This window comes from Pseudophryne corroboree, chromosome 4 (assembly GCF_028390025.1).
Source record: "Pseudophryne corroboree isolate aPseCor3 chromosome 4, aPseCor3.hap2, whole genome shotgun sequence".
NCBI lineage: Eukaryota > Metazoa > Chordata > Amphibia > Anura > Myobatrachidae > Pseudophryne > Pseudophryne corroboree.
In genome coordinates, this window is record NC_086447.1 from 641,122,135 (window position 1) to 641,148,253 (window position 26,119).

The 26,119-nt window shown below is 45.4% G+C and overlaps 1 protein-coding gene across 1 annotated transcript in view; it reads left to right on the forward strand.

Moving 5' to 3' along the window:
- LOC134910086 (protein unc-93 homolog A-like) overlaps positions 1–26,119 on the forward strand; it is a 192,227-nt gene that overhangs the window by 134,789 nt on the left and 31,319 nt on the right. The window contains exon 6 of the mRNA XM_063917726.1: positions 19,273–19,408. Within this exon, the coding sequence (XP_063773796.1) occupies positions 19,273–19,408 (136 nt within the window). The remainder of the gene's footprint in view (positions 1–19,272; positions 19,409–26,119) is intronic.

A 26,119-nucleotide genomic window follows, 5' to 3' on the forward strand; every position in this document is an offset into this window, starting at 1 on the left:
AGCATGCATACATTTGCATAGTGCACATATTGGGCCTGATTCTGATTTGTACAGTATTGCACAGTTGCAGGGAAGCAGCTGTGAAATACCGTACAAATAAAAGGCGAATGTAGTAGGAGGCGTCTGTAGGAAATAGACACCTCTTGCATACATCGCGACCGCCGCACTCGGCCACTCTGTATAAGCCGAAACTTATTTAAGCTGCCTGTCAGACCCGGTGTGCCGGATCCAGGGAGTCTGTGTCCGATGACTAGACCCTGGGCTCAGCACGCCTACAAAACTGGGGCAACAAGCCCCCATTTTGTAAAATGGACATGGTCACCAATTCCGCTTTGCCCCCAAAGCACAGCATGTTAATCATGCTGCAGCTAAGGGGGCACTGTGAGTGATCTCACAAGAGCCATTCTGCACATGCGCAGACCCCCAAACATTGGATTTGTACGTAAACCTTATGGTTTGTGTACAAATCCGAATCAGGCCCATTATTCATACCCTTTAGAAACTGAAGATGTGCAGCTATTTGATAGACTGTCACTGTAGCATACTTGCCTACCTGACCCTCTCCATGAGGGAGAAAATGCTCTGATCCTGGACTTTCCTGGTAATGTATGATTGCCATCACCTGTGGTGAAACACCTTTCTTATCAATTAACTAGCTTACCACAGGTGATGGCAATCATACATTACCAGGAAAGTCCAGGAACAGAGCATTTTCTCCCTCATGGAGAGGGTCAGGTAGGCAAGTATGCACTGTAGCCCTCACATTCCATTAAGCCTCTGTGGACTGTGAACACTAATCCTCTTTCTACAACTTTATAATGCATGTGTTTATGACACCTAGAAGTTAATGATTTCTTGGTACAACAACATAAAAGGAATTTTATATGTGCACAACACCTTACCAAAGTTATCAGTTCTAGACCAAACTTAAAAACATGTGCATGAAGGGGAAGAGCGTAAGCCTCCAACTTTGCACATTCATGTTTCCCTTTAGGTTTTCAGACTTGCACATCTGATATTGTTGCTTTATGTTGTTGTGTAGCTTCAAGCCATACTTGCCTACCTGACCCTCTCCATGAGGGAGAAAATGCTCTGTTCCTGGACTGTCCTGGTAATGTATGATTGCCATCACCTGTGGTGAAACACCTTTCTTATCCATTAACTAGCTCACCACTGGTGATGCCAATCATACATTACCAGGAAAGTCCAGGAACAGAGCATTTTCTCACTCATGGGGAGAGTCAGGTAGGCAAGTATGCTTCAAGCATGATGTTACTAATCATAAATGTGGGCACAAAGAAGGAAAAATGGACAATCTTGCCTACTGTGCTCCTTTGCAAATTAAGATCGGTTCCCTTTGACAATTTGTTTGCATTTAAGAACCAAGTTAAAATGACAGCAGAACTGCATGCCAGAGGCAATCACAACCCACCTGTGTTAAATGTATTGAATGGAGTAGGCAAGACCAGGGCCAATATTTACTAAGAATTCGAGTTTGTCCGTTTTGTGTTTTTTTTTCTAAGTCCCAATCCGGGAATTCACTAAGCACCAATCTCGGCAGTGTTTGGACTATTCGTAATGGTTTGAATGACAACGTTCAGAAATACGAATGAATAGACCATCGGTCAAACGCGGCTGTTATTTCATACAATACGGGAATTCACTATTCATTCGTATTTGGGGGGTGAAGTACTGGTGACCGGCGGTCTCCTGACCGCCGGTCACCTTACCGACGCTGGGATCCCGGCAGCATACCGACGCCGGGATCCCGGCGGGGAGGGGCGAGTGCAGCAAGCCCCTTACGGGCTCGCTGCGCTCGCCACGCTGCGGGCTCGGTGGCGACCTGCGGTCGCCACGGGTTCTATTCCCACTCTATGGGTGTCGTGGACACCCACGAGTGGAAATAGTCCCTGTTGGTCGGCATGCCGAACATCGGGATAGTGAGCCGTCGGGCTCACGGAGGAGGTCATGTGACTGTCGGTCAGCTGACCGGCGGTCACATGAATACCACCCGTTTTTGGGTGTTAGTTTCTGAGTGCTCAATTGCGGTCGTATTTTTTTGCGAATCGGTAAAAAAAGCGGCAAAAAAATCAATCACACCTGAATTAGGATGCCTATAAAAGGATGTTAGGCCCATTTCAATACACCTACACTCAGAAATGGCAGCAGGACTATGGGCCAGTGATCTTTTGTGTGCTGTGGGATTCCTCAGACTCAGACATCAGCCTGTAAGTACCCAGGGCCAAGAAACTGAACATGTTCAGCAGGTTGCTCAGGTTCCGCGGAGGCTGTGCAGGCCTCATTTTTTTAGGGGGCATTTAAACTTGAACGCATTGTCCGATGATAAGGTCATACAGATGTTCCGTCGAAATCGTAACAACATTTTCCGTCTGTATGACCTTGTCAAACTGGGCCTAGACCCTGAGACAGCACGCTCTCGCTCTCTCTCAGGCCTGCACAAACTCCTGGCTGTGTTGCACTTTCTGGCTACTGGCAGCTTTCAGGCTGTGTCTGGGGATGTCATAGGAATCTCACAGCCCTCATTTTCCAGAATCTTAACACAGGTGATGTATACCTAACTACCTCTTCTGTTTTGTGTTTGTTTTAATTTCTCGGTGGCCAGTTCTGTCCTAAAATCTCATGTTTATTGTTCTTTCAAATATACACACAGGTGTTGGCTGTTTTGCAGCCCCACATCGAGGCCTCAATCTGCTTCCCTACCCAGGAGTCTCAGTGGCATGCCGTCAGGGTAGATTTCTATGAGCTGGCTGGCATGCCCAATGTGCTTGGAGCCATAGATTGCACACACATTAAGCTGAGAACACCTAGGGGCAGGTAGCACATATATACGAATCGCCATTTCGAACACTCCACAAATGTGCAGGTGGTTTGTGATGCAAATCTCAAAATAATGAGTGTTGTTGCTGGTTACCCTGGGGGCTGCCATGACTCCTTCATCCTCAGACAGTCATCCCTCTTTGATAAGTTTGAGGACGGACAAATGCCAGATGGATGGCTGCTGGGTATGTAATTTGATATGTGTAGGCCTGTATATACTTTGTCCAAATACAGGTGCAGATGTATTAACCTGTAGAAGGCATAAGGAAGTGAGAAACCAGTGTTCTGTGTAAGGTGATAAAGGCACCAGCCAATCTGCTCCAATATGTAAATGAACATTTAGGAACAGATTGTCTGCTGCCTTTATTACCTTGCACATATTACTGGTTTTTCACTTCCTTATGCCTTCTACAGGTTAATACATCTGCCCCACAGTGTGTTACTTATGTGTTGCTGTATCTTAACATGAATCACGTTACTATATCTGTCTTTTAGGTGATCATGGATGTCACGAACCTCGGGCAGCGGCGACCGCGCTTGTCCCTGCGGGTGGCCTGGTCTGCCCGGCGCCTCTCTTCCCCTGACGGTCTCCGGCTTCAGCGGCGGGTCGGCGCTGCTCTCCGGCGGCTTCCCGGAAGCAAGGACGCCGCCATCATAAGTGAGGGCAAGGAGGCGGAGCAGGTCTGACGTCACCTGCCTGCTCCGCCAATCAGGCTAGGGCGGGGAATTTAAAATCAGATACCAGGCAGAGATCCGGTGCCTGAGTATCTTCGTTTCTCCTGCGGAAGCTGTGATTCCAGAGCTCCCTCGTCCCTGCAAGCATCCTGTGCTTCCAAGCATCCTGTGCCTCCAAGCATCCTGTGCCTCCAAGCATCCTGAGCCTCCAAGCACCTCCGTGCCTCCAATTATCTCCGTGCCTCCAATTACCTCCGTGCCTCCAATTATCTCCGTGCCTCCAATTATCTCCGTGCCTACAAGCACATCGTGCCTCCAAGCACCTCTGTGCCTCCAAGCACCTCTGTGCCTCCAAGCACCTCTGTGCCTCCAGTTACCTCCGTGTCTCCAAGCACCTCGTGCCTCCAAGCACCTCATCCCTCCAAACACCTCGGTGTCTCCAAACACCTCCGTGCCTCCAAGCACCTCCGTGCCTCCAAGCACCTCCGTGCCTCCAAGCACCTCCGTGCCTCCAGTTACCTCCGTGTCTCCAAGCACCTCGTGCCTCCAAGCACCTCATCCCTCCAAACACCTCGGTGTCTCCAAACACCTCCGTGCCCCCAAGCACCTCCGTGCCTCCAAGCACCTCCGTGCCTCCAAGGGCCTCCCTGCACTCCCTGTACTCCCAGCACCTCAGTGCCTCCAATACCACAGTGTCTCCAATATCTCAGTACCCCAGCCTTCAGTATTTCTACAAGTCTTGTCTTACAGGAGACCTTCAAGAATTCCTCTGGGCCTCCCGCCTGCCGTCTTAGTCCTGCATGAGGAAGACCTACATCCGGCCATCTCTACTACGACCCAGTGGCGGTTCCTCTTCCCGGTCATCGGAAGAAGCCCCGAGTCCACAACACTCCCAAACCAGGTCAGTGATAGTATACTCAGGCCACATGGACTCGGGGAATCGGAACACGGACTCGAGTGCCATTCAGAACCTGGCTTCTCGAGTGCAAAGTCAGGAAGCAGCGCAAGGCCAGGTGATGCAGTACCTCCAGCAGTTGTCCGGGCGTCTGGATCAGATTCAGGCGTCTCTGGCCTCAGTAATTCCGGCACCTGTTCCAGTAGTCGCACCAGTTGCCGTTGCCAGCAATGTTCAACCATCGGCCGGTGTCACTCCACGCCTTCAGTTGCCTACTCCGTCCCGCTATAATGGGAATCCCAAAAATTGTCGTGGTTTCTTGAACCAATGCGAGGTACATTTCGAGCTACTTGCACACAACTTTCCTACAGACCGGTCCAAGGTAGCATATATTATTTCTCTGTTGGAAGGTTCTGCTTTGGATTGGGTGTCTCCATTATGGGAACGATCTGATCCCATGGTTTCCAACTACACCAACTTCATCTCGTCCTTTCGAAGGATTTTCGACGAGCCCGGCAGAATGACCACTGCTTCTTCCGATTTGCTCCGTGTTCGGCAGGGCGCCCGTTCCGTGGGCCAGTACGTGGTTCATTTCCAGACCATTGCTTCCGAACTACGCTGGAATAATGACGCCCTGAGAGCTGCCTTCTGGAACGGTCTTTCCGACCGGCTGAAAGATGAGCTGGTTACTAGAGATCTGCCGGATCCATTAGAAGATTTGATTTCCCTTTGCGTCAAGGTGGATCTTCGGATGCAGGAGCGTGGAAGAGAACGTAGCCGTTCGGATCGTTCCAGGTTCCGGAATCCTACTCCTAGGCCGGTGGCCTCACCCAGCTCAGATGAGCCCATGCAAATTAACCGCTCCCGGCTGTCTCCGGAAGAACGACAGCGTCGTCGTGAGGGTAAACTCTGCCTTTACTGTGGAGCCGCAGATCATTTTCTTAAATCTTGTAAAGCCGTCCGGGAAACGGGCAGGCCTAGCTTGTTCCGGAGGAGTCAAGCTGGGAGTTACGACAAAAGCTTCTCCAACTTCGGACTGCTTGCTTCCAGTAACTCTAGTCTCCAATTCAGTCTCCAGGTCTTGTGAAGCCCTATTGGATTCCGGAGCTGCAGGGAACTTCGTTTCTTCTTTCTGTGCCCAAAGTTTGGGTTTAAAGTTACGGCCTATCGAGCGGCCAATTTCACTGACGGCTATTAACGGGACTAGAATTTCCAAAGGTCTTATAATGTGGCGCACGGGGCCAGTTAAGCTGCAGGTCGGGGCTCTACATCAGGAAGATTTGGAACTCTTGGTAATCCCAGAAATGCCTCATGATCTGGTTCTTGGAATGCCTTGGCTGAAAAGTCATAATCCCCACATCGACTGGAAGTCGTCACAAATTCTGTCCTGGAGTCCCTTTTGTCACACTAATTGTCTTACTCCTGTTTGTCCGCTCCGTGTTACCTCCAAAACGGATGAAGAGCACATTCCGGAGGCATATCAAGGGTACAAGGACGTATTTTCGGAACAAGCTGCTGACCTGTTACCACCTCACAGGCCTTGGGACTGCCCTATTGACCTTGTCCCAGGGAAGACGCCACCTCGTGGTCGCACATATCCTCTGTCTCTTCCCGAGACTCAAGCCATGTCGGAGTATATTAAGTCCAATATGCTCAAGGGATTCATTCGCCCCTCTTCCTCCCCTGCCGGTGCAGGCTTCTTTTTCGTGAAGAAAAAGGACGGGGGGTTGAGACCATGCATCGACTACCGCGGCCTAAACGACATTACTATTAAGAATAAATACCCCTTGCCACTAATCACAGAGTTATTTGATAGGGTTCGTGGTGCCCGCATTTTTTCAAAACTCGACTTGAGAGGAGCTTACAATCTTATACGCATCCGAGAGGGGGATGAATGGAAGACTGCCTTTAATACCCGAGATGGGCATTACGAATACTTGGTGATGCCGTTTGGTCTTAGTAATGCTCCCGCGGTTTTCCAGGGGTTCGTCAACGAAATCTTTCGTGATATGCTGTATCAGAGCGTTGTGGTATATCTGGACGACATACTGATTTTTTCCAAGAATCTTGTCGAACACAGGATTCAAGTCAAAGAGGTGCTACACCGTTTACGAGAGAATCATCTCTACGCCAAGCTTTCCAAATGTACCTTTGAAGTAACATCTATTCCGTTCCTCGGTTATGTCATCTCGGGGACGGAGCTTCGCATGGATCCGGAAAAGTTGTCGGCCATTCGTGACTGGACTCAGCCTCTTTCCCTGAAAGCAATACAAAGGTTCCTGGGCTTTGCGAACTACTACAGGAAATTCATTAAGGGTTTCTCCACCATTGTTGCGCCCATTACTGCCCTGACGAGGAAGGGTTCTAATCCTAGTTTGTGGCCTCCGGAAGCCATTGTAGCTTTTTCTCGCTTAAAGTTAGCTTTCATGACGGCTCCAGTTCTCCAACAACCAAATTTCGAGGAACCCTTCTTCTTAGAAGTTGATGCATCTTCAGTCGGGGTTGGGGCTGTTCTCTCCCAGTATTCCTCTGATAAAAAATTACATCCGTGTGGCTTCCATTCTCGTAAATTCTCTCCAGCCGAACGAAATTACACTATTGGAGACCAGGAACTCTTGGCAATCAAATCTGCCTTGGAAGAATGGAGATATCTTCTAGAAGGGGCTAAACATGTGTTTACCATCTACACGGATCACAAGAATTTGCTGTACATCAAATCCGCACAATGCCTGAATCCTCGCCAGGCGAGATGGGCACTTTTCTTTTCCCGATTCTCGTTCATTATCAAGTACCGGGCCGGGACTCTCAATATTAAAGCAGATGCGCTTTCTCGTTCACAAGTTCCCACAGACGAGGATGAACCTCCGGAGCGGGGTTTAATTCTGAATCCAGTTTCTGTCTCTGCTGCTTTAACTACTCCAGCTCCTCCTCCTGGAAGAATGTCCGTGCCAGCTAGATTCCGCCCAGGAATACTACTGTGGGCCCATAACTCCAAGTTTTCCGGTCATCCCGGCGCTCAGAAGATGTACAAGTTTCTGCAAAGGTCTTACTGGTGGAACACCATGAGGAAGGATGTACAAGATTGCGTTAATTCGTGTCCCCAATGTACACAACATAAATCTCCTCGTCTGCCTCCTGCAGGGTTACTTCGTCCTCTGCCTATCCCTGTGAGACCCTGGACTCACATTTCCATGGACTTCATCACTGACTTGCCCTGTTCCAAGGGTTGCAACACCGTTTGGGTTATCGTTGACCGTTTTTCGAAGATGGCACACTTTGTGCCCTTGACTGGTCTCCCGACAGCACCGAAACTGGCTCTATTGTTTATCCGAGAACATTTTCGTTTGCATGGGTTGCCACAAGAGATTGTTTCTGACCGTGGAGTACAGTTCACCGCCAGGTTTTGGAAAGCTCTTTGTTCAACTCTACACATTAAACTTAAGTTTTCGTCTGCTTATCATCCCCAAACTAATGGGCAAACGGAACGAGTCAATCAAGATCTAGAGACTTTTCTTCGTTTGTATCTCTCTCCTTCACAGGACAACTGGGTGGAGTTGTTGCCTTGGGCGGAGTTTGCCCATAACCATTTGTTTCATTCTTCCACTGGGGAATCACCATTTTTCGTCAACTACGGGTTCCATCCCCGTGTTCCGGAATTTCCAAGCCTTCCGATAATAGAGGTTCCTGCTGTAGTGTCCACTCTACGACACTTTGGACAAATTTGGAGAAAGGTTCATGCTAATCTTAAGCAGGTTTCTGTTCGGTACAAGTTCTTCGCAGATAAGAAACGGCAAGCCGCACCTCAATATAAAGTTGGGGACAGGGTATGGCTGTCCACACGGAATCTCCGGTTGAAGGTGCCCACCATGAAATTCGCTCCAAGGTTCATCGGTCCTTACCCTGTGCTACAAGTCTTAAATCCTGTGGTCTGTAAACTGGGTTTGCCTGCCCATCTTCGAATACCTAACGCCTTTCATGTTTCTCTACTCCGTCCCCTCATTCTGAATCGGTTCCACTCAGCACTCCCTAGGCCAACGTCCGTAGTGGCAGAAGCTGGAGCGGAGTTTGAAATCAAAGCTATTCTTGACTCTCGTTATCTTCATAAAAAATTACAGTACTTGGTGGACTGGAAGGGTTATGGTCCTGAGGAGAGAAGTTGGATTGGGGCTACTGAAGTAACGGCTCCTCGTCTGATTCGGATCTTCCACTCCAGACATCCGACTAAGCCCGGGAAGTGTCCAGGGGCCACTCCTGGAGGAGGGGGTACTGTCACGAACCTCGGGCAGCGGCGACCGCGCTTGTCCCTGCGGGTGGCCTGGTCTGCCCGGCGCCTCTCTTCCCCTGACGGTCTCCGGCTTCAGCGGCGGGTCGGCGCTGCTCTCCGGCGGCTTCCCGGAAGCAAGGATGCCGCCATCACAAGCGAGGGCAAGGAGGCGGAGCAGGTCTGACGTCACCTGCCTGCTCCGCCAATCAGGCTAGGGCGGGGAATTTAAAATCAGATACCAGGCAGAGATCCGGTGCCTGAGTATCTTCGTTTCTCCTGCGGAAGCTGTGATTCCAGAGCTCCCTCGTCCCTGCAAGCATCCTGTGCTTCCAAGCATCCTGTGCCTCCAAGCATCCAGTGCCTCCAAGCATCCTGTGCCTCCAAGCATCCTGAGCCTCCAAGCACCTCCGTGCCTCCAATTATCTCCGTGCCTCCAATTACCTCCGTGCCTCCAATTATCTCCATGCCTCCAATTATCTCCGTGCCTACAAGCACCTCGTGCCTCCAAGCACCTCTGTGCCTCCAAGCACCTCTGTGCCTCCAAGCACCTCCGTGCCTCCAAGCACCTCCGTGCCTCCAGTTACCTCCGTGTCTCCAAGCACCTCGTGCCTCCAAGCACCTCATCCCTCCAAACACCTCGGTGTCTCCAAACACCTCCGTGCCCCCAAGCACCTCCGTGCCTCCAAGCACCTCCGTGCCTCCAAGGGCCTCCCTGCACTCCCTGTACTCCCAGCACCTCAGTGCCTCCAATACCACAGTGTCTCCAATATCTCAGTACCCCAGCCTTCAGTATTTCTACAAGTCTTGTCTTACAGGAGACCTTCAAGAATTCCTCTGGGCCTCCCGCCTGCCGTCTTAGTCCTGCATGAGGAAGACCTACATCCGGCCATCTCTACTACAACCCAGTGGCGGTTCCTCTTCCCGGTCATCGGAAGAAGCCCCGAGTCCACAACACTCCCAAACCAGGTCAGTGATAATGGATATGGCTGTTTCTCTTGGCTTCTAACTCCATTGTCCCGACCTGATACCCCTGCTGAACACAATTACAATCATGCACATAAGTCCACGCGGAATGTGATAGAAAGATGTTTTGGTGTGCTGAAATCTAGGTTTCGGTGTCTGGATAAGTCTGGTGGCCTTTTGTTGTATAGTCCCTCCAAGGTGACTCAAATTGTGTTCTGCTGCTGCTGCTTTCTTCATAACATGTGTTTGCAACAACATCTGCCACATGTTGTTGAGGAGGAGGAGGAGGAGGAGGAGGAGGAGGAGGAGGAAGAAAGCAGCCAGCAAGCAGAGGAATTAGAGACATCTGGTGATACTTGGAGTACAGATGTAGGGAGGCAGGTTAGGCAAGAGATCATCACTCGCTATTTCTAAGGTAAGTTTGGTTTTCTTATTTAATTTGTTGTGTAATCATAAATAGGTGTTTTGCCATTTTTATTGCCAAAACCATTACTCAAAATGTGTCTGTCTCCTTAACACATACAAACATACCCTCGCTTTATGAAAAACAAATGTCGCATGTGTATTGTGTGTATTTTTAAACTCAAAACAACAGATTATGAGTGGCATGCATTAAGTCTGGATAAGTGATCGTAAACTTGCAGTGCTAATTTATTACAAGCCCACATAATCCATTTAGTATTTCACTTTATCATTGTGTGTAACGTCCTAATGCACAGGTTCACAAACTCGGCCCTCAGGACCACACACAGTGCATGTTTTTCACGTAACCCAGTAGAAGCACAGGTGTATGAATTACTCACAGACATATGTTAAAAGGTTCACAGGTGGAGCTAATTATGTCACTTGTGATTCTGTGAGAAGACCTGCAAAACATGCACTGTGTGGGTTCCTGAGGACCGAGTTTGAGAACCTGTTTTCCCAAAAAACACCCCTCGACATATAATATGTTAGCCTTGAGGAATACATGTGTCCCTATGTGTGATGCACCATCATATTTAAGACACACAAACTTACTGTAATCAGGAATAATTTATTTCCTAATGTTTGATGCAGTAAACTTGATGATGTGTAAGTAAATACACAGTTTGCCACATATATACATTATTATACACATTCTTTGATTTTTGTTTAAAAAGTACATATTTGTTTGTTTCAGCAGCATGTGAAATAACATTCTTACTAATTTTTAACACACACAAACATGTCCCAACAATACTGACATTCATTTTGTCAATGTTTTATAAAAAATTCAAAGCCAACATATTAATAGCTTTTTACGCAACTCAATTGTGTTCTTCTTGTAATGTTGTATAGAGAAGAAAGGTAAAATATGTATCAATAACATTGTAATTTGGATTGGCTGCAGGAAAAGAGAATGATTGGAATCTAGAAAGAGTAATGATTTGAAAAAAATCAAGTGGTCAGTTTACTTCCTGCTAAAGACATTCTGCCTGGCTGCCAATTATTGTGTCTGCAGGAAAAGAGAATGATTGGTATCTAGAAAGAGTAATGATTAGAAAAAAATCAAGTGGTCAGTTTACTTCCTGCTAAAGACATTCTGCCTGGCTGCCAATTATTGTGTCTGCAGGAAAAGAGAATTATTGGAATCTAGAAAGAGTAATGATTTGAAAAAAATCAAGTGGTCAGTTTACTTCCTGCTAAAGACATTCTGCCTGGCTGCCAATTATTGTGTCTGCAGGAAAAGAGAATGATTGGTATCTAGAAAGAGTAATGATTAGAAAAAAATCAAGTGGTCAGTTTACTTCCTGCTAAAGACATTCTGCCTGGCTGCCAATTATTGTGTCTGCAGGAAAAGAGAATCATTGGAATCTAGAAAGAGTAATGATTAGAAAAAAATCAAGTGGTCAGTTTACTTCCTGCTAAAGACATTCTGCCTGGCTGCCAATTATTGTGTCTGCAGGAAAAGAGAATGATTGGAATCTAGAAAGAGTAATGATTTGAAAAAAATCAAGTGGTCAGTTTACTTCCTGCTAAAGACATTCTGCCTGGCTGCCAATTATTGTGTCTGCAGGAAAGGAGAATGATTGGTATCTAGAAAGAGTAATGATTAGAAAAAAATCAAGTGGTCAGTTTACTTCCTGCTAAAGACATTCTGCCTGGCTGCCAATTATTGTGTCTGCAGGAAAAGAGAATGATTGGTATCTAGAAAGAGTAATGATTAGTAAAAAAATCAAGTGGTCAGTTTACTTCCTGCTAAAGACATTCTGCCTGGCTGCCAATTATTGTGTCTGCAGGAAAAGAGAATTATTGGAATCTAGAAAGAGTAATGATTAGAAAAAAATCAAGTGGTCAGTTTACTTCCTGCTAAAGACATTCTGCCTGGCTGCCAATTATTGTGTCTGCAGGAAAAGAGAATGATTGGAATCTAGAAAGAGTAATGATTAGAAAAAAATCAAGTGGTCAGTTTTCTTCCTGCTAACATGTATGTGCGGCTCCATCAACATTTCCCTCCTCCAATACAAAAAAAATGGTAAAGAATAAATGTGCGTACAAATTTTATGTTGTTGTTTGTACCACTTATAATTAATGAGATTGTAAAAATTGTCAAGGAGCTAAGTGTTATATATTTTTTTGCCAAACATACACTTACTAATTATTTTGAGTTACTTATCACAAATGTCTAACTTGTATTTTTTCACGTTTTTTTTGGTGGCTGCTTGTCCTGCCCTTTGCCTTTAGCACTGTCATGTTGTCGTGCTCTGGTGGAGCGTCTTGGTGGTGATGAGACTGGCGTGATATTTGGAGTAGTCGTACCAGAACTGCTGCTTGTTTGCTGTTGGTGCATGCATCTGAGTGTTTCATTCAGGTTAGTGAGGGTGGCATTGAGTTCACGTGTAGCAGCATTTTGATTGTCTACTATTCTGAATAAACTTTCATTAATCTTTTGATTGTTTTGAAAAATGTTCATATAACTTTGCTGTTGTCTGTGCTGTTCTTCCATTAGTCTGTGCTGTTCTTCCATTATGCGCTGTAAGTTGCCCATGACCTGTGTAATGTCTGTACGCATGAGTTCCATGGTATTGCCTATTCTGGTTGTTTGTTCATTTTGTCTACTCAGATTTCTTGATATTCTTCTGAGGTGAGATGGTAGGCTTGCAAACATTTGTGTCTGCCTATGCAGGCAATCTTCATTAGTGGCCTGCTGTCTAGCCCAAATGGACCAAAACACCTGATCAGGGCCTTGTATTCCTGGTGATGTTGGGCTGTGTTGTGGTGGTGGTGTGCTTTGCTGTGGTGGTGTACTCACAGGTGCTGGGGGGCTCATTCCTTGCCTTAGTGGCTGCATTTCTAAGATGTTTGTCTCCTCCATGTCACTGTGTTGCTGTTGTTGCGGAGGGATGCTGTTCCCAGGACTAGAAGCTGAAATGTTAAAGAAATATCCGTTAGCTATCCATATGTTTGAGAAATGTAAACAAATCACTACACATGGAACACATGTCATTCACTGTTGCTTTCAACTATTCTGCCTAGCAACATCATCACTCATAGCTTAAATACATATGCCTGTTTGTGGCAAATGTGTCTGGTTACTTAATTGTGAAAGCAAACACTTTAGTTTTATTGTAGCTCACACATACTCCACCATAAAAACACATTGGAATACATAATGTGTTACCTTATAGCTTTGATCAAACAAACATAGTAATGTTTTTATATGTATTTTGCAATGTTACCTCAAACACACATGTGAAATTTGGAAAAACAACCTTACTTTTTGCAATAAAAAAACATGCTTTTTTGTTGCAGCATCTTACACACAATGTCATACTGTATGGCTCAAGTGGACATACATATCTTTACTGGATGTGGACAAGGCCATTTAGCTTGGATTCCATTTCAGCTTTTACTTACTGCGGTAAGTATTTAAGTTTTTGATGTGTTTTGACTTAATGCGGTTATGAAATATTTTGATTACGTTCTGAAATTTTTCTCATTTATTTCAGTTTGATACTCACAATCAAGATGAGGGGAGTGTGGATGACATCTTGGAGGTGTGTCCAAAATTTGGAGTGGGGGGACAAAACATACGGACGATAATCTTCGTGGAGGGGTAGCCTGCTGTGTTTGGGCCGGGACATACGACCTTGCTTTCTTTTCGGCCACAGGTTTTTTGTGGTGATGTCTTAAAGAAGTGCCACTTCTGCTGCTCCATACTTCTTTTGATGGACCTTTTAATGAAAGTGCTATTTTGTTATGGCCATTCCTTTACAAGCATACCCTATACTACAGTGGACACTTTACCTGCTTCCGCAGCATCATCATCATCAGATGTGATAGGAGTTACTGGCCGACGAGTAGTACTGCTTTTTTCTAACACTGTATAAAAAAAATAAAAAAATTTCATGCTCTTGTGTATACATGCACCCATTATGCTTATAAACATTTATTCTTTTAGAAATGCTTGGTTTGTTTTTAAAAAAAACCATAAGTACCGGAAAAACAAAAATAAAAAACATAAAACAATAAACATTGTCCAATAGACATATGCACTATGGCAAAATCAACACAGGAAAACATGTACAGGACACTGACATTTGTATGAAAGGATAAATATTACAGATGCAATATATAAATTGCTCTGTGATGTGGCACTCCAAAGACACATTACCACTATATGAGCCAAAACAAAATGTAGCAATTTTTTAAAAATTACACTGCAGTGTGGTGTCACGGTACAAATACAAGCAAAAAATTATCAAAGAAATAGTGTTATTTTGATAAAAAATTTAACATTATCTAATAATGACATTACACATGTAAGTGGTTTCCAAACCACTTTCCACTACTCCAGCCTCTAACATGACAACCACTGTTTTTTAAACATTGCACATGGATCACTTAAATATAAAACATAGTCACAATTTTTATTTAAAAAACGCCCAAAAGGAAAACATTATTGCAGGACAATTCAGAGACACACCAAGTCCAAACTACACATGCAAAATATCTTTCAGAAAAACACATGACATACAATAAAGTAAGATGTTACATTGGCTTTTGTATAAAACATTAACGAAAACAATGTATTGGCTGACACACACTTGAAGATGGGAGTAATATGCAACGTCACATGACACACATTTAAAAAAACAAAAACAAAACAAAACAAACATAGAATGTAAATGCAAATACACATGCTCACCATTCTTCCTGGGCCGATCTGAATCCTGGACATGGGTTGCAGAGACAACTTCAGGAGGTATTACACTCCGCATGGGCTCCTCATACTCCAGATATCTTGCAATATAGGGCTGCCCACCACCGGTTTTCCGAGCCGACTTGGCCTCCTTGGCCATTTTGGACTTGACACGTCGCTTTATGTCATAGTACCGTTTGCGGCACGTGTCCTCCGTCCGCTTGACCACCCCCTCACTATTGACAGCAGCAACAACTTTTGCCCACAACACCGTCTTCCTCCGTGTTGGCACCTTGGCGGACTCAGGGCCAAATAGCTGCCTCTGATACTTCATCAGCTCACGCACCAATGCCACATTTTCAGCAAAACTAAACTTTACATTCCGCCCAGTCTTAGTAGTGGTGCATGGCTGCGGAGCACTCTGACTGTCACTATCACTTGAGGCTGCTGCAGCAACCTCACCCACCTCCTCCACCTCACTAACCTCACTAACACTCACCTCCTCCACCTGACCGACCTCTTCCCCCTCACTCACACCCTCCACCTCACCCACCTCTGAGTCACACATAATTGTGTGTCTAAACAGTTAACAGAAAAAAAAACAACAACACACTCCTCCACTACCACTACACAACACACACACACACACACACACACACACACACACACAAACAAACACTGACAAGGGACTATAAAGAAAAATAACTTGGACTAAAAATGAGACAAAACCACAAAATACAAATCAACAAGAATGACAAGACGACTTTCAAACACAATACCACACTCAGAAATCGCTACCAACACTCCTCACCAAACCACAAATTCACCTACCTCCACAGCACAACCTCCCTCCTCCTCACCACTAACTAAACCCACGAGGTGCGGACGGTTTGGGGCGTATTTATATGGTTGCGCACAGACACTCCTACCATCTGAAACACAACCAATCACGAACGGGGATGAAAATCGAAACTAAAAAGTGAAAATGCGGCCGCGGAAAAAAAAAAACCCTGCCGCGTTTAACTTAGGGAAAACACCAGCAAATACAACAAAAACACGTACGCAAACGACAATGACGGCCGTAAATGTGCCAAAAAAAAACCGACTGGAATCGACATCGGAAAACACGACAACCATAAAGTCGACTGCTTCGTAACTTTGCGTATATGGATTCAAAAAGTTGCATGAAAATGTACCCGATACAAAACGAGTTTAAACACTACACAAACCGACTCAAACACGAATATTAGTAAATATTGCCCCAGGAGTCCCTCTTTTCTGATTAAGTGGGTTTTGCATTCTGTTGTCAAAGCGAAAGGTGCCTTAACACCCTTAAGATGGAGAAATGATATTTTGCTGAAGAGTGTTGTTACCAGTGGCATATTTCCTTTAGTATTCTAGTGATACTGCTAACTAATATGCTGCCAGAATTTAACCTCACTTACCTTTCTTGTGAGGAGCCGTGGTGTCCCCCTGCTCAGCGGAGTCTTTTGCTAAGCTACAGAAGGTTTGCTGGTTAATGATTATTTTTCTAAAGGTTATTAGTGTAGACCACTAGCGGGTTCTTCACTAAAAAAGAGCTTAGTGTGTGGCGCACTCTTTTGAAATGTTTGTAAATTATTAAAATTTAACTTTTATTTCATAATTTAAAATAAATCTCTATAGCCAGGCATATTGGTATGTTTGATAGCCTGAGAGTACACACTTGTAAAATAATTGCCCAAAATTAAAGCGTTAGGATAGTGACTAACTTATCCAATGTAATAGGGGCAAAAAGATTGTATCAAGCTTTGTGATATATTACTCTAAATTTATTGTGCTATAACGGCTGTTAATATTGCCCATTCACAAGACTAAGTTAATCTAAAGTCTCTGACATTGGTCTGACGTTAACTACTCTCTAAGAAATATATATATATATTTATTTATATTAGTGTGGAAAAAGTCTTCAGCGCTGTGAGTCTATAATATTCAGTACAAATAATAGATAGAAATTTCTAAATTACCTCAAAGGAAACCCTTGCGTAGATCTTCCAGGTTATTCCTTGTCCTTGTATATGCATGAGAGGATAGTATAAATGTGTATTGTAACATGTAAACACTCCTTCTGCCAGTCTGTTATCAAGACTGCAGTGGCTGTGCAGATGTAATTTATTACGTAATTATGTCCACAAAGATGAGATACAATTGTGGCCAAAGGAACAATTCATACAAGAGAACAGATAATAAATATACTGTCTCTAAACTTTGTTTATAAAGAAATACTGTTAATCGTACACAGGGACATAGTAACTAGAATGTGGGTAAGTGGTCCCTGTCCTCTCAAAAGAAAGGCATAAACAGGTATGTTGGGTATGCGTCCAAATATTTACCAATAAACATTCAGTGATTCACTCCGTAATGGTACAATTCCTAATTCATAAGAGAAGGTGTACGTCATATTCAGAAAGCACATGCTTCAATGGAGATCATGTCTGCGGAACCGTACTTATCCACAGACGGTTCTAATACCATAAGAATTGGGACACCTCATCTCACAAAGCGCATACATTAACAAAGACCATATACTTAGAACAGTCCTCCATAAAGGGTTAAATGGTACTCCAACATGTAGATGCCAATAATTACATTTCCAATCAATTAAATCAGCGCTCTTGCAATAGTTTTCAATCTGTCTCTAGTATTGAGACTGTTTCACAATTTATGCAGACACACCAGAGTTTTTTGAAACATATATGTCAGTTATATACTTATCTCTTTGCTAAAAAATAGCTTGGTAGTCTTTCACGTTTATATTTGTTTTATGAGACTACTATCAGATCTTCATGTTCTCTTCATGTTCTCATGCGATCTCTTATATGACTAGAAAGCGGTTCATATAATATGTGGCGACACTCAGTTAAAGTTGGAAACAGTTCTTAGATATGCTGATACTATTGAGTTGTGTGACATAAAAAAATTCGAACCACTTATAAGTATGATAGCTTAGAGATAAAGAGTCCCGGTGTATAGTGCCGGTTAATGATTATACATGGTGGACATCCAGGGCTGTCATAACAGCATTGTAGGCCTAGGGCAAAGCAACAAACTCGGGCCCCTATACACCCATTCCAGGAAACCAATTTTAAAAAATCATAACATACAGTTGTAGTCAATCTCAGCTTAGCTGCAACTTGGCACAGTTGCGACTTGTTTGTCATGGTGCACGCGTATATTCGTACCCGCGCAATCCATAGAATTGACATTATGTGATCGAGGGTGTGAATATTGGCAGCTGGGCGCAGCTAGTTGTATCCGCACCTGTGCCTATATGTTAAGATGGCCCTGTGGACATCCACGCATGCATATTCTGGTTAAACCCAGGCTTTGCTGGGTCCCATTACCAGCAATGGGAGCAGTAATGCTATCATCTATAGATAATGCATGCAGTACAGTCACAGACAGTTTACCATTGTGCAAAAGGGGGGGTGGTATTCATGTGACCGACGGTCGGGAGACCGACGGTCACATGACCTCCTCCAGCATCCCGACCCCCACTATCCCGATGGTCGGCATGCCGACCAACAGGGACTATTTCCACTCGTGGGTGTCCACGACACCCATAGAGTGGGAATAGAACCCGTGGCGACCGTAGGTCGCCACTGAGCCCGCAGCGTGGCGAGCGCAGCGAGCCCGCAAGGGGCTTGCTGCACTCGCCCTTCCCCGCCGGAATCCCGGCGTCGGTATGCTGCCGGGATCCCAGCGTCGGTAAGCTGACCGGCGGTCAGGAGACCGCCGGTCATCCATACTACACCCCAAAAGGAGATATGCCTCGCTCTTAAATGGTGTTTTCTTCATTTTTGTTGTTTTTATCTCAAACTAAAGTTTTAGTGTGGTTGGAATTAGCCTTTCAATGATCCGTACTGAGGCATTCTTTATGCTGTACCTGACTAGATTACAAATTAATATTACCGAACTGAAACTTTCAATAGTAAATTTTATTATTTGTACCAAAGTCTAGTAATCTTTGTATTTATGTTTAGGACTGTTACAAAGCATTTAAAAACTATATTATTCTTTCAGTCAGTCCTGGCACTTAAGGTGTGTACACACGGTAAGATATTTTCTTCCGATTCTGACTATATAGTCAGAATCGGAAGAAAAGATAGTGCAGATCGCAAGGTGACAGTCACCTTGCGATCCCGATCCGATGCCGATGCGCGGCCCCGCGCGGTCGGCATCGGCAGAAAAAATAGGCTGTGCAGGCAAGTCAATCCTGGCTATCTCTATAGAAGAGATAGTCAGGATTGACATCGCACATAGCCAGCATCGCAAGCACACTCATTATGTGCTTGCGATACTGGCTAAGTGCCGACCCGGCCCCCTGTCGCACGGTGAGAATCGGATAAGTCCGAATCTCACCGTGTGTATGCACCCTTACATTTGTCTTTGTTGTCATGTTAGTAAACTGCTGCTGTATTTTCTTTTTTCTTTTAGTCTTATGTTACCTGCACACTTGGGATACAATATGTTGGCTATGTGATGATTTGCTTTGCAGCAACAAATGCAATCTGTTCTTTGTTGTTTGGAAAACTGTCACAATACACTGGAAGGATCGCACTCTTTTTCTTTGGTAAGAAAAAATGACATACTAATGCCTGGATATGGGCTATATAGACAATATTAAAGCAAATCAGGGTAATTTTTCCAAATTGTAAGCATATGTTGAGGAAAGTTATGCACTTAAGGCCCAGGATAGATTAATGTATTCCATTAACTTAATTTTTGGAATTAATAGAGTGAACCATTTTCATAGAATCATGCACCCAGTAATGTAGAAACTAGTGTTCACAAAGTATTTCATAGTAATCAGCTGGCAGGTTATAACTAGAGATGAGCGGGTTCGGTTCCTCGGAATCCGAACCCGCCCGAACTTCATGTTTTTTTACACGGGTCCGAGCGACTCGGATCTTCCCGCCTTGCTCGGTTAACCCGAGCGCGCCCGAACGTCATCATCCCGCTGTCGGATTCTCGCGAGGCTCGGATTCTATCGCGAGACTCGGATTCTATATAAGGAGCCGCGCGTCGCCGCCATTTTCACACGTGCATTGAGATTCATAGGGAGAGGACGTGGCTGGCGTCCTCTCCGTTTATAGAGAAGAGAGTGAGACTAGAGTAGAGAGAGACACAGTAGTAATTTTGGGGAGCATTAGGAGGAGTACTACTACTTGCTGAAGTGATAGATAGATAGTGTGACTGTATAATGTATATCTGACTTGTGGGGGAGACACTGACAGTGGGGAGCAGTTAGAGTCTGAGAGCAGGACTCAGGAGTACATATAACGTACAGTGCACACTTTTGCTGCCAGAGTGCCACACTGCCATTGTGACCACACTGACCACCAGTATAATATATATTGTGATTGTCTGCTTAGGAATACTACTTGCAAGTGGCTGATAGTGTGACCAGTGACCTGACCACCAGTTTAATAATCACCACCAGTTTAATATATATAATATATATATATAATTGTATATAATATATATATAATATTGTATACCACCTACCCGTTTTTTTTTCTTTCTTTCTTCTTCTTTATACATACTACTATAGTAGCTTACTGTAGCAGTCTGCGGTGCTGCTGAGCTGACAGTGTCCAGCAGGTCCGTCATCAGTCATTACATAATAAATATATATACCTGTCCGGCTGCAGTACTAGTGATATTATATATTTATATATATATATATATATATATATATATTGATTTCATCTCATTATCATCCAGTCTATATTAGCAGCAGACACAGTACGGTAGTCCACGGCTGTAGCTACCTCTGTGTCGGCAGTCGCTCGTCCATCCATAATTGTATACCACCTACCCGTGGTTTTTTTTTTTTCTTTCTTCTTTATACATACTACTATAGTAGCTTACTGTAGCAGTCTGCGGTGCTGCTGAGCTGACAGTGTCCAGCAGGTCCGTCATCAGTCATTACATAATAAATATATCTACCTGTCCGGCTGCAGTACTAGTGTGATATTATATATATATATATATCAGTGATCGCAAAAACGCGGCATAGCGCGTATTTTACCCAATAATAAGACCCAGGGACTCACTTTTTCTGAATGGGTGGGTCCCCGGGGACGCGCTCCACTGGGATTGGCTGGAGGTGTAATGATTGATTTCTACCTTGTCCGGCTGCAGAGAGAACTAAATATGTGGAGAAGGAGCCTCTTGGTCAAGGGAGACATCAATCATTACACCTCTAGCCAATCTGAGTGGAGCGCGTCCCCAGGGACACACCCCTTCAGAAAAAGTGTATTCGACTCTTCCCTGCTTCCCGGGCGCTCTGGCCGCGACAGTGAGTGACCGTCTGTGTATTCATAACCCAGCAGCTACCTGCCTGTTCAGTGCTGGCGCTGCTGCAGTTCTGATCGGCTGATGCAGTGTTTTAGATATGAATCACATGGGGGAGGGGGGCCACGCACCTCTGATGTCCCGCATGCTTCAGTAAGCGCAGCTGCAGCGGGGATGGGGTTGGGGAGTATGTCCAGGAGCACACCGCACAGGAGGATCTGGCAGTGAAGGAGGGAAAGGGCGGCTACAGTGCACTACCGCACGTCATTGCTAGTGTTCGCATCCCCTAGCAAAGTCCGTCCTTGATCCTCTCTATGTAATCCATCACGAAGCTCTCGCTGTACACACTCCCTTACCACCCGGGATTTATGGAGATCAGCGGCAGCCTCTGCTTGATTTATTAGGCTGTGCTGTGAACGGAGCTCGGAGGTGCTGGGGGAGGGCTGCAGTGTCCATACAGTTATTACTGTGTGCAGCCAGCTCCCAGCATAGGACAGGGCTAGGCACAAACCAGGGGTGAGGGCTGCTCTGAACATTCAGCTCATAGAGCCCAAGAGGCTGAGCTGCAGGGAGACATGTAATAGCAGCCACTAGCAACAGCAGGTTGTATCCTGTCCCCCCCCTCTCTCTCCCTAGCCATATTACACCATCTCTAGCCTGCACATCAAGTAGTGGGGGTCTGAGGTGGTGGCTGCAATGTGTAAGTGATCCTCTACCTGGCGCACTGTGTGTAACGTGCTCTACCTGGCGCACTGTGTGTAACGTGCTCTACCTGGCGCACTGTGTGTAACGTGCTCTACCTGGCGCACTGTGTGTAACGTGCTCTACCTGGCGCACTGTGTGTAACGTGCTCTACCTGGCGCACTGTGTGTAACGTGCTCTACCTGGCGCACTGTGTGTAACGTGTTGTACCTGGCGCAATGTGTGTAAAGTGCTGTACCTGGCGCAATGTGTGTAACGTGCTGTACCTGGCGCAATGTGTGTAACGTGCTCTATCTGGCGCAATGTGTGTAACGTGCTCTATCTGGCGCAGTGTGTGTAACATGCTCTACCTGTCGCATTGTGTATGATGTGTTCTATCTGGAGCAATATGTATAACGTGCACTAACTGGCGCAGTGTGTATAGGAGATTCTACTTGGTGCAATGTGTATAAGCGGCACTACTGTGTGGCGTAATGTGAATTGGCACTATTATGTGGCCACGCCCCCTCCCCATGAAGCCACACCCCTAAATTTTTACGTCGCGCCTGCGGCGCGCACTGCCTGCATTCTGGGATCTTGGAGGTGGGGCATCAATTCACTTTCTGCCAAAGGGCACCAAAATGTCTAGTTACAGCTCTGGTGCAGGGTGACCTGCATGCTACACAGCCCAGCAGCATTGTCACCCCCCCCCCCTTGCAACTCTTTTTTGTGGTGTCCAAATAAGATTAAGATCAATAAGAGCCTTTAACCCAATGGGACCCAGAAAAGGACCGGTTGGACCCCAATTTTTAAAAGTGAGGGGTCCCTGGGACCCACTTTTTGGGGGCCTCAGCGCGATCACTGTATATTGATTTCATCTCATTATCATCCAGTCTATATTAGCAGCAGACACAGTACGGTAGTCCACGGCTGTAGCTACCTCTGTGTCGGCAGTCGCTCGTCCATCCATAATTGTATACCACCTACCCGTGGTTTTTTTTTTCTTTCTTCTTTATACATACTACTATAGTAGCTTACTGTAGCAGTCTGCGGTGCTGCTGAGCTGACAGTGTCCAGCAGGTCCGTCATCAGTCATTACATAATAAATATATATACCTGTCCGGCTGCAGTACTAGTGTGATATTATATATATATATTGATTTCATCTCATTATCATCCAGTCTATATTAGCAGCAGACACAGTACGGTAGTCCACGGCTGTAGCTACCTCTGTGTCGGCAGTCGCTCGTCCATCCATAATTGTATACCACCTACCCGTGGTTTTTTTTTTTCTTTCTTCTTTATACATACTACTATAGTAGCTTACTGTAGCAGTCTGCGGTGCTGCTGAGCTGACAGTGTACAGCAGGTCCGTCATCAGTCATTACATAATAAATATATATACCTGTCCGGCTGCAGTACTAGTGTGATATTATATATATATATATTGATTTCATCTCATTATCATCCAGTCTATATTAGCAGCAGACACAGTACGGTAGTCCACGGCTGTAGCTACCTCTGTGTCGGCAGTCGCTCGTCCATCCATAATTGTATACCACCTACCCGTGGTTTTTTTTTTTCCTTTCTTCTTTATACATACTACTATAGTAGCTTACTGTAGCAGTCTGCGGTGCTGCTGAGCTGACAGTGTCCAGCAGGTCCGTCATCAGTCATTACATAATAAATATATCTACCTGTCCGGCTGCAGTACTAGTGTGATATTATATATATATATATATATATATATATATATATATATATACTGATTTAATCTCATTATCATCCAGTCTATATTAGCAGCAGACACAGTACGGTAGTCCACGGCTGTAGCTACCTCTGTGTCGGCAGTCGCTCGTCCATCCATAATTGTATACCACCTACCCGTGGTTTTTTTTTTTCCTTCTTCTTTATACATACTACTATAGTAGCTTACTGTAGCAGTCTGCGGTGCTGCTGAGCTGACAGTGTCCAGCAGGTCCGTCATCAGTCATTACATAATAAATATGTATACCTGTCCGGCTGCAGTACTAGTGATATTATATATATATATATATATATATATATATATATATATTGATTTCATCTCATTATCATCCAGTCTATATTAGCAGCAGACACAGTATGGTAGTCCACGGCTGTAGCTACCTCTGTGTCGGCAGTCGCTCGTCCATCCATAAGTATACTAGTATCCATCCATCTCCATTGTTTACCTGAGGTGCCTTTTAGTTGTGCCTATTAAAATATGGAGAACAAAAATGTTGAGGTTCCAAAATTAGGGAAAGATCAAGATCCACTTCCACCTCGTGCTGAAGCTGCTGCCACTAGTCATGGCCGAGACGATGAAATGCCAGCAACGTCGTCTGCCAAGGCCGATGCCCAATGTCATAGTACAGAGCATGTAAAATTCAAAACACCAAATATCAGTAAAAAAAAGGACTCCAAAATCTAAAATAAAATTGTCGGAGGAGAAGCGTAAACTTGCCAATATGCCATTTACCACACGGAGTGGCAAGGAACGGCTGAGGCCCTGGCCTATGTTCATGGCTAGTGGTTCAGCTTCACAAGAGGATGGAAGCACTCAGCCTCTCGCTAGAAAAATGAAAAGACTCAAGCTGGCAAAAGCACCGCAAAGAACTGTGCGTTCTTCGAAATCCCAAATCCACAAGGAGAGTCCAATTGTGTCGGTTGCGATGCCTGACCTTCCCAACACTGGACGTGAAGAGCATGCGCCTTCCACCATTTGCACGCCCCCTGCAAGTGCTGGAAGGAGCTCCCGCAGTCCAGTTCCTGATAGTCAGATTAAAGATGTCAGTGTTGAAGTACACCAGGATGAGGAGGATATGGGTGTTGCTGGCGCTGGGGAGGAAATTGACAAGGAGGATTCTGATGGTGAGGTGGTTTGTTTAAGTCAGGCACCCGGGGAGACACCTGTTGTCCGTGGGAGGAATATGGCCATTGACATGCCTGGTGAAAATACCAAAAAAATCAGCTCTTCGGTGTGGAAGTATTTCAACAGAAATGCGGACAACATTTGTCAAGCCGTGTGTTGCCTTTGTCAAGCTGTAATAAGTAGGGGTAAGGACGTTAACCACCTCGGAACATCCTCCCTTATACGTCACCTGCAGCGCATTCATAATAAGTCAGTGACAAGTTCAAAAACTTTGGGCGACAGCGGAAGCAGTCCACTGACCAGTAAATCCCTTCCTCTTGTAACCAAGCTCACGCAAACCACCCCACCAACTCCCTCAGTGTCAATTTCCTCCTTCCCCAGGAATGCCAATAGTCCTGCAGGCCATGTCACTGGCAATTCTGACGATTCCTCTCCTGCCTGGGATTCCTCCGATGCATCCTTGCGTGTAACGCCTACTGCTGCTGGCGCTGCTGTTGTTGCTGCTGGGAGTCGATGGTCATCCCAGAGGGGAAATCGTAAGACCAATTTTACTACTTCCACCAAGCAATTGACTGTCCAACAGTCCTTTGCGAGGAAGATGAAATATCACAGCAGTCATCCTGCTGCAAAGCGGATAACTGAGGCCTTGGCATCCTGGGTGGTGAGAAACGTGGTTCCGGTATCCATCATTACTGCAGAGCCAACTAGAGACTTGTTGGAGGTACTGTGTCCCCGGTACCAAATACCATCTAGGTTCCATTTCTCTAGGCAGGCGATACCGAAAATGTACACAGACCTCAGAAAAAGAGTCACCAGTGTCCTAAAAAATGCAGCTGTACCCAATGTCCACTTAACCACGGACATGTGGACAAGTGGAGCAGGGCAGGGTCAGGACTATATGACTGTGACAGCCCACTGGGTAGATGTATGGACTCCCGCCGCAAGAACAGCAGCGGCGGCACCAGTAGCAGCATCTCGCAAACGCCAACTCTTTCCTAGGCAGGCTACGCTTTGTATCACCGGTTTCCAGAATACGCACACAGCTGAAAACCTCTTACGGCAACTGAGGAAGATCATCGCGGAATGGCTTACCCCAATTGGACTCTCCTGTGGATTTGTGGCATCGGACAACGCCAGCAATATTGTGTGTGCATTAAATCTGGGCAAATTCCAGCACGTCCCATGTTTTGCACATACCTTGAATTTGGTGGTGCAGAATTTTTTAAAAAACGACAGGGGCGTGCAAGAGATGCTGTCGGTGGCCAGAAGAATTGCGGGACACTTTCGGCGTACAGGCACCACGTACAGAAGACTGGAGCAACACCAAAAACGCCTGAACCTGCCCTGCCATCATCTGAAGCAAGAAGTGGTAACGAGGTGGAATTCAACCCTATATATGCTTCAGAGGTT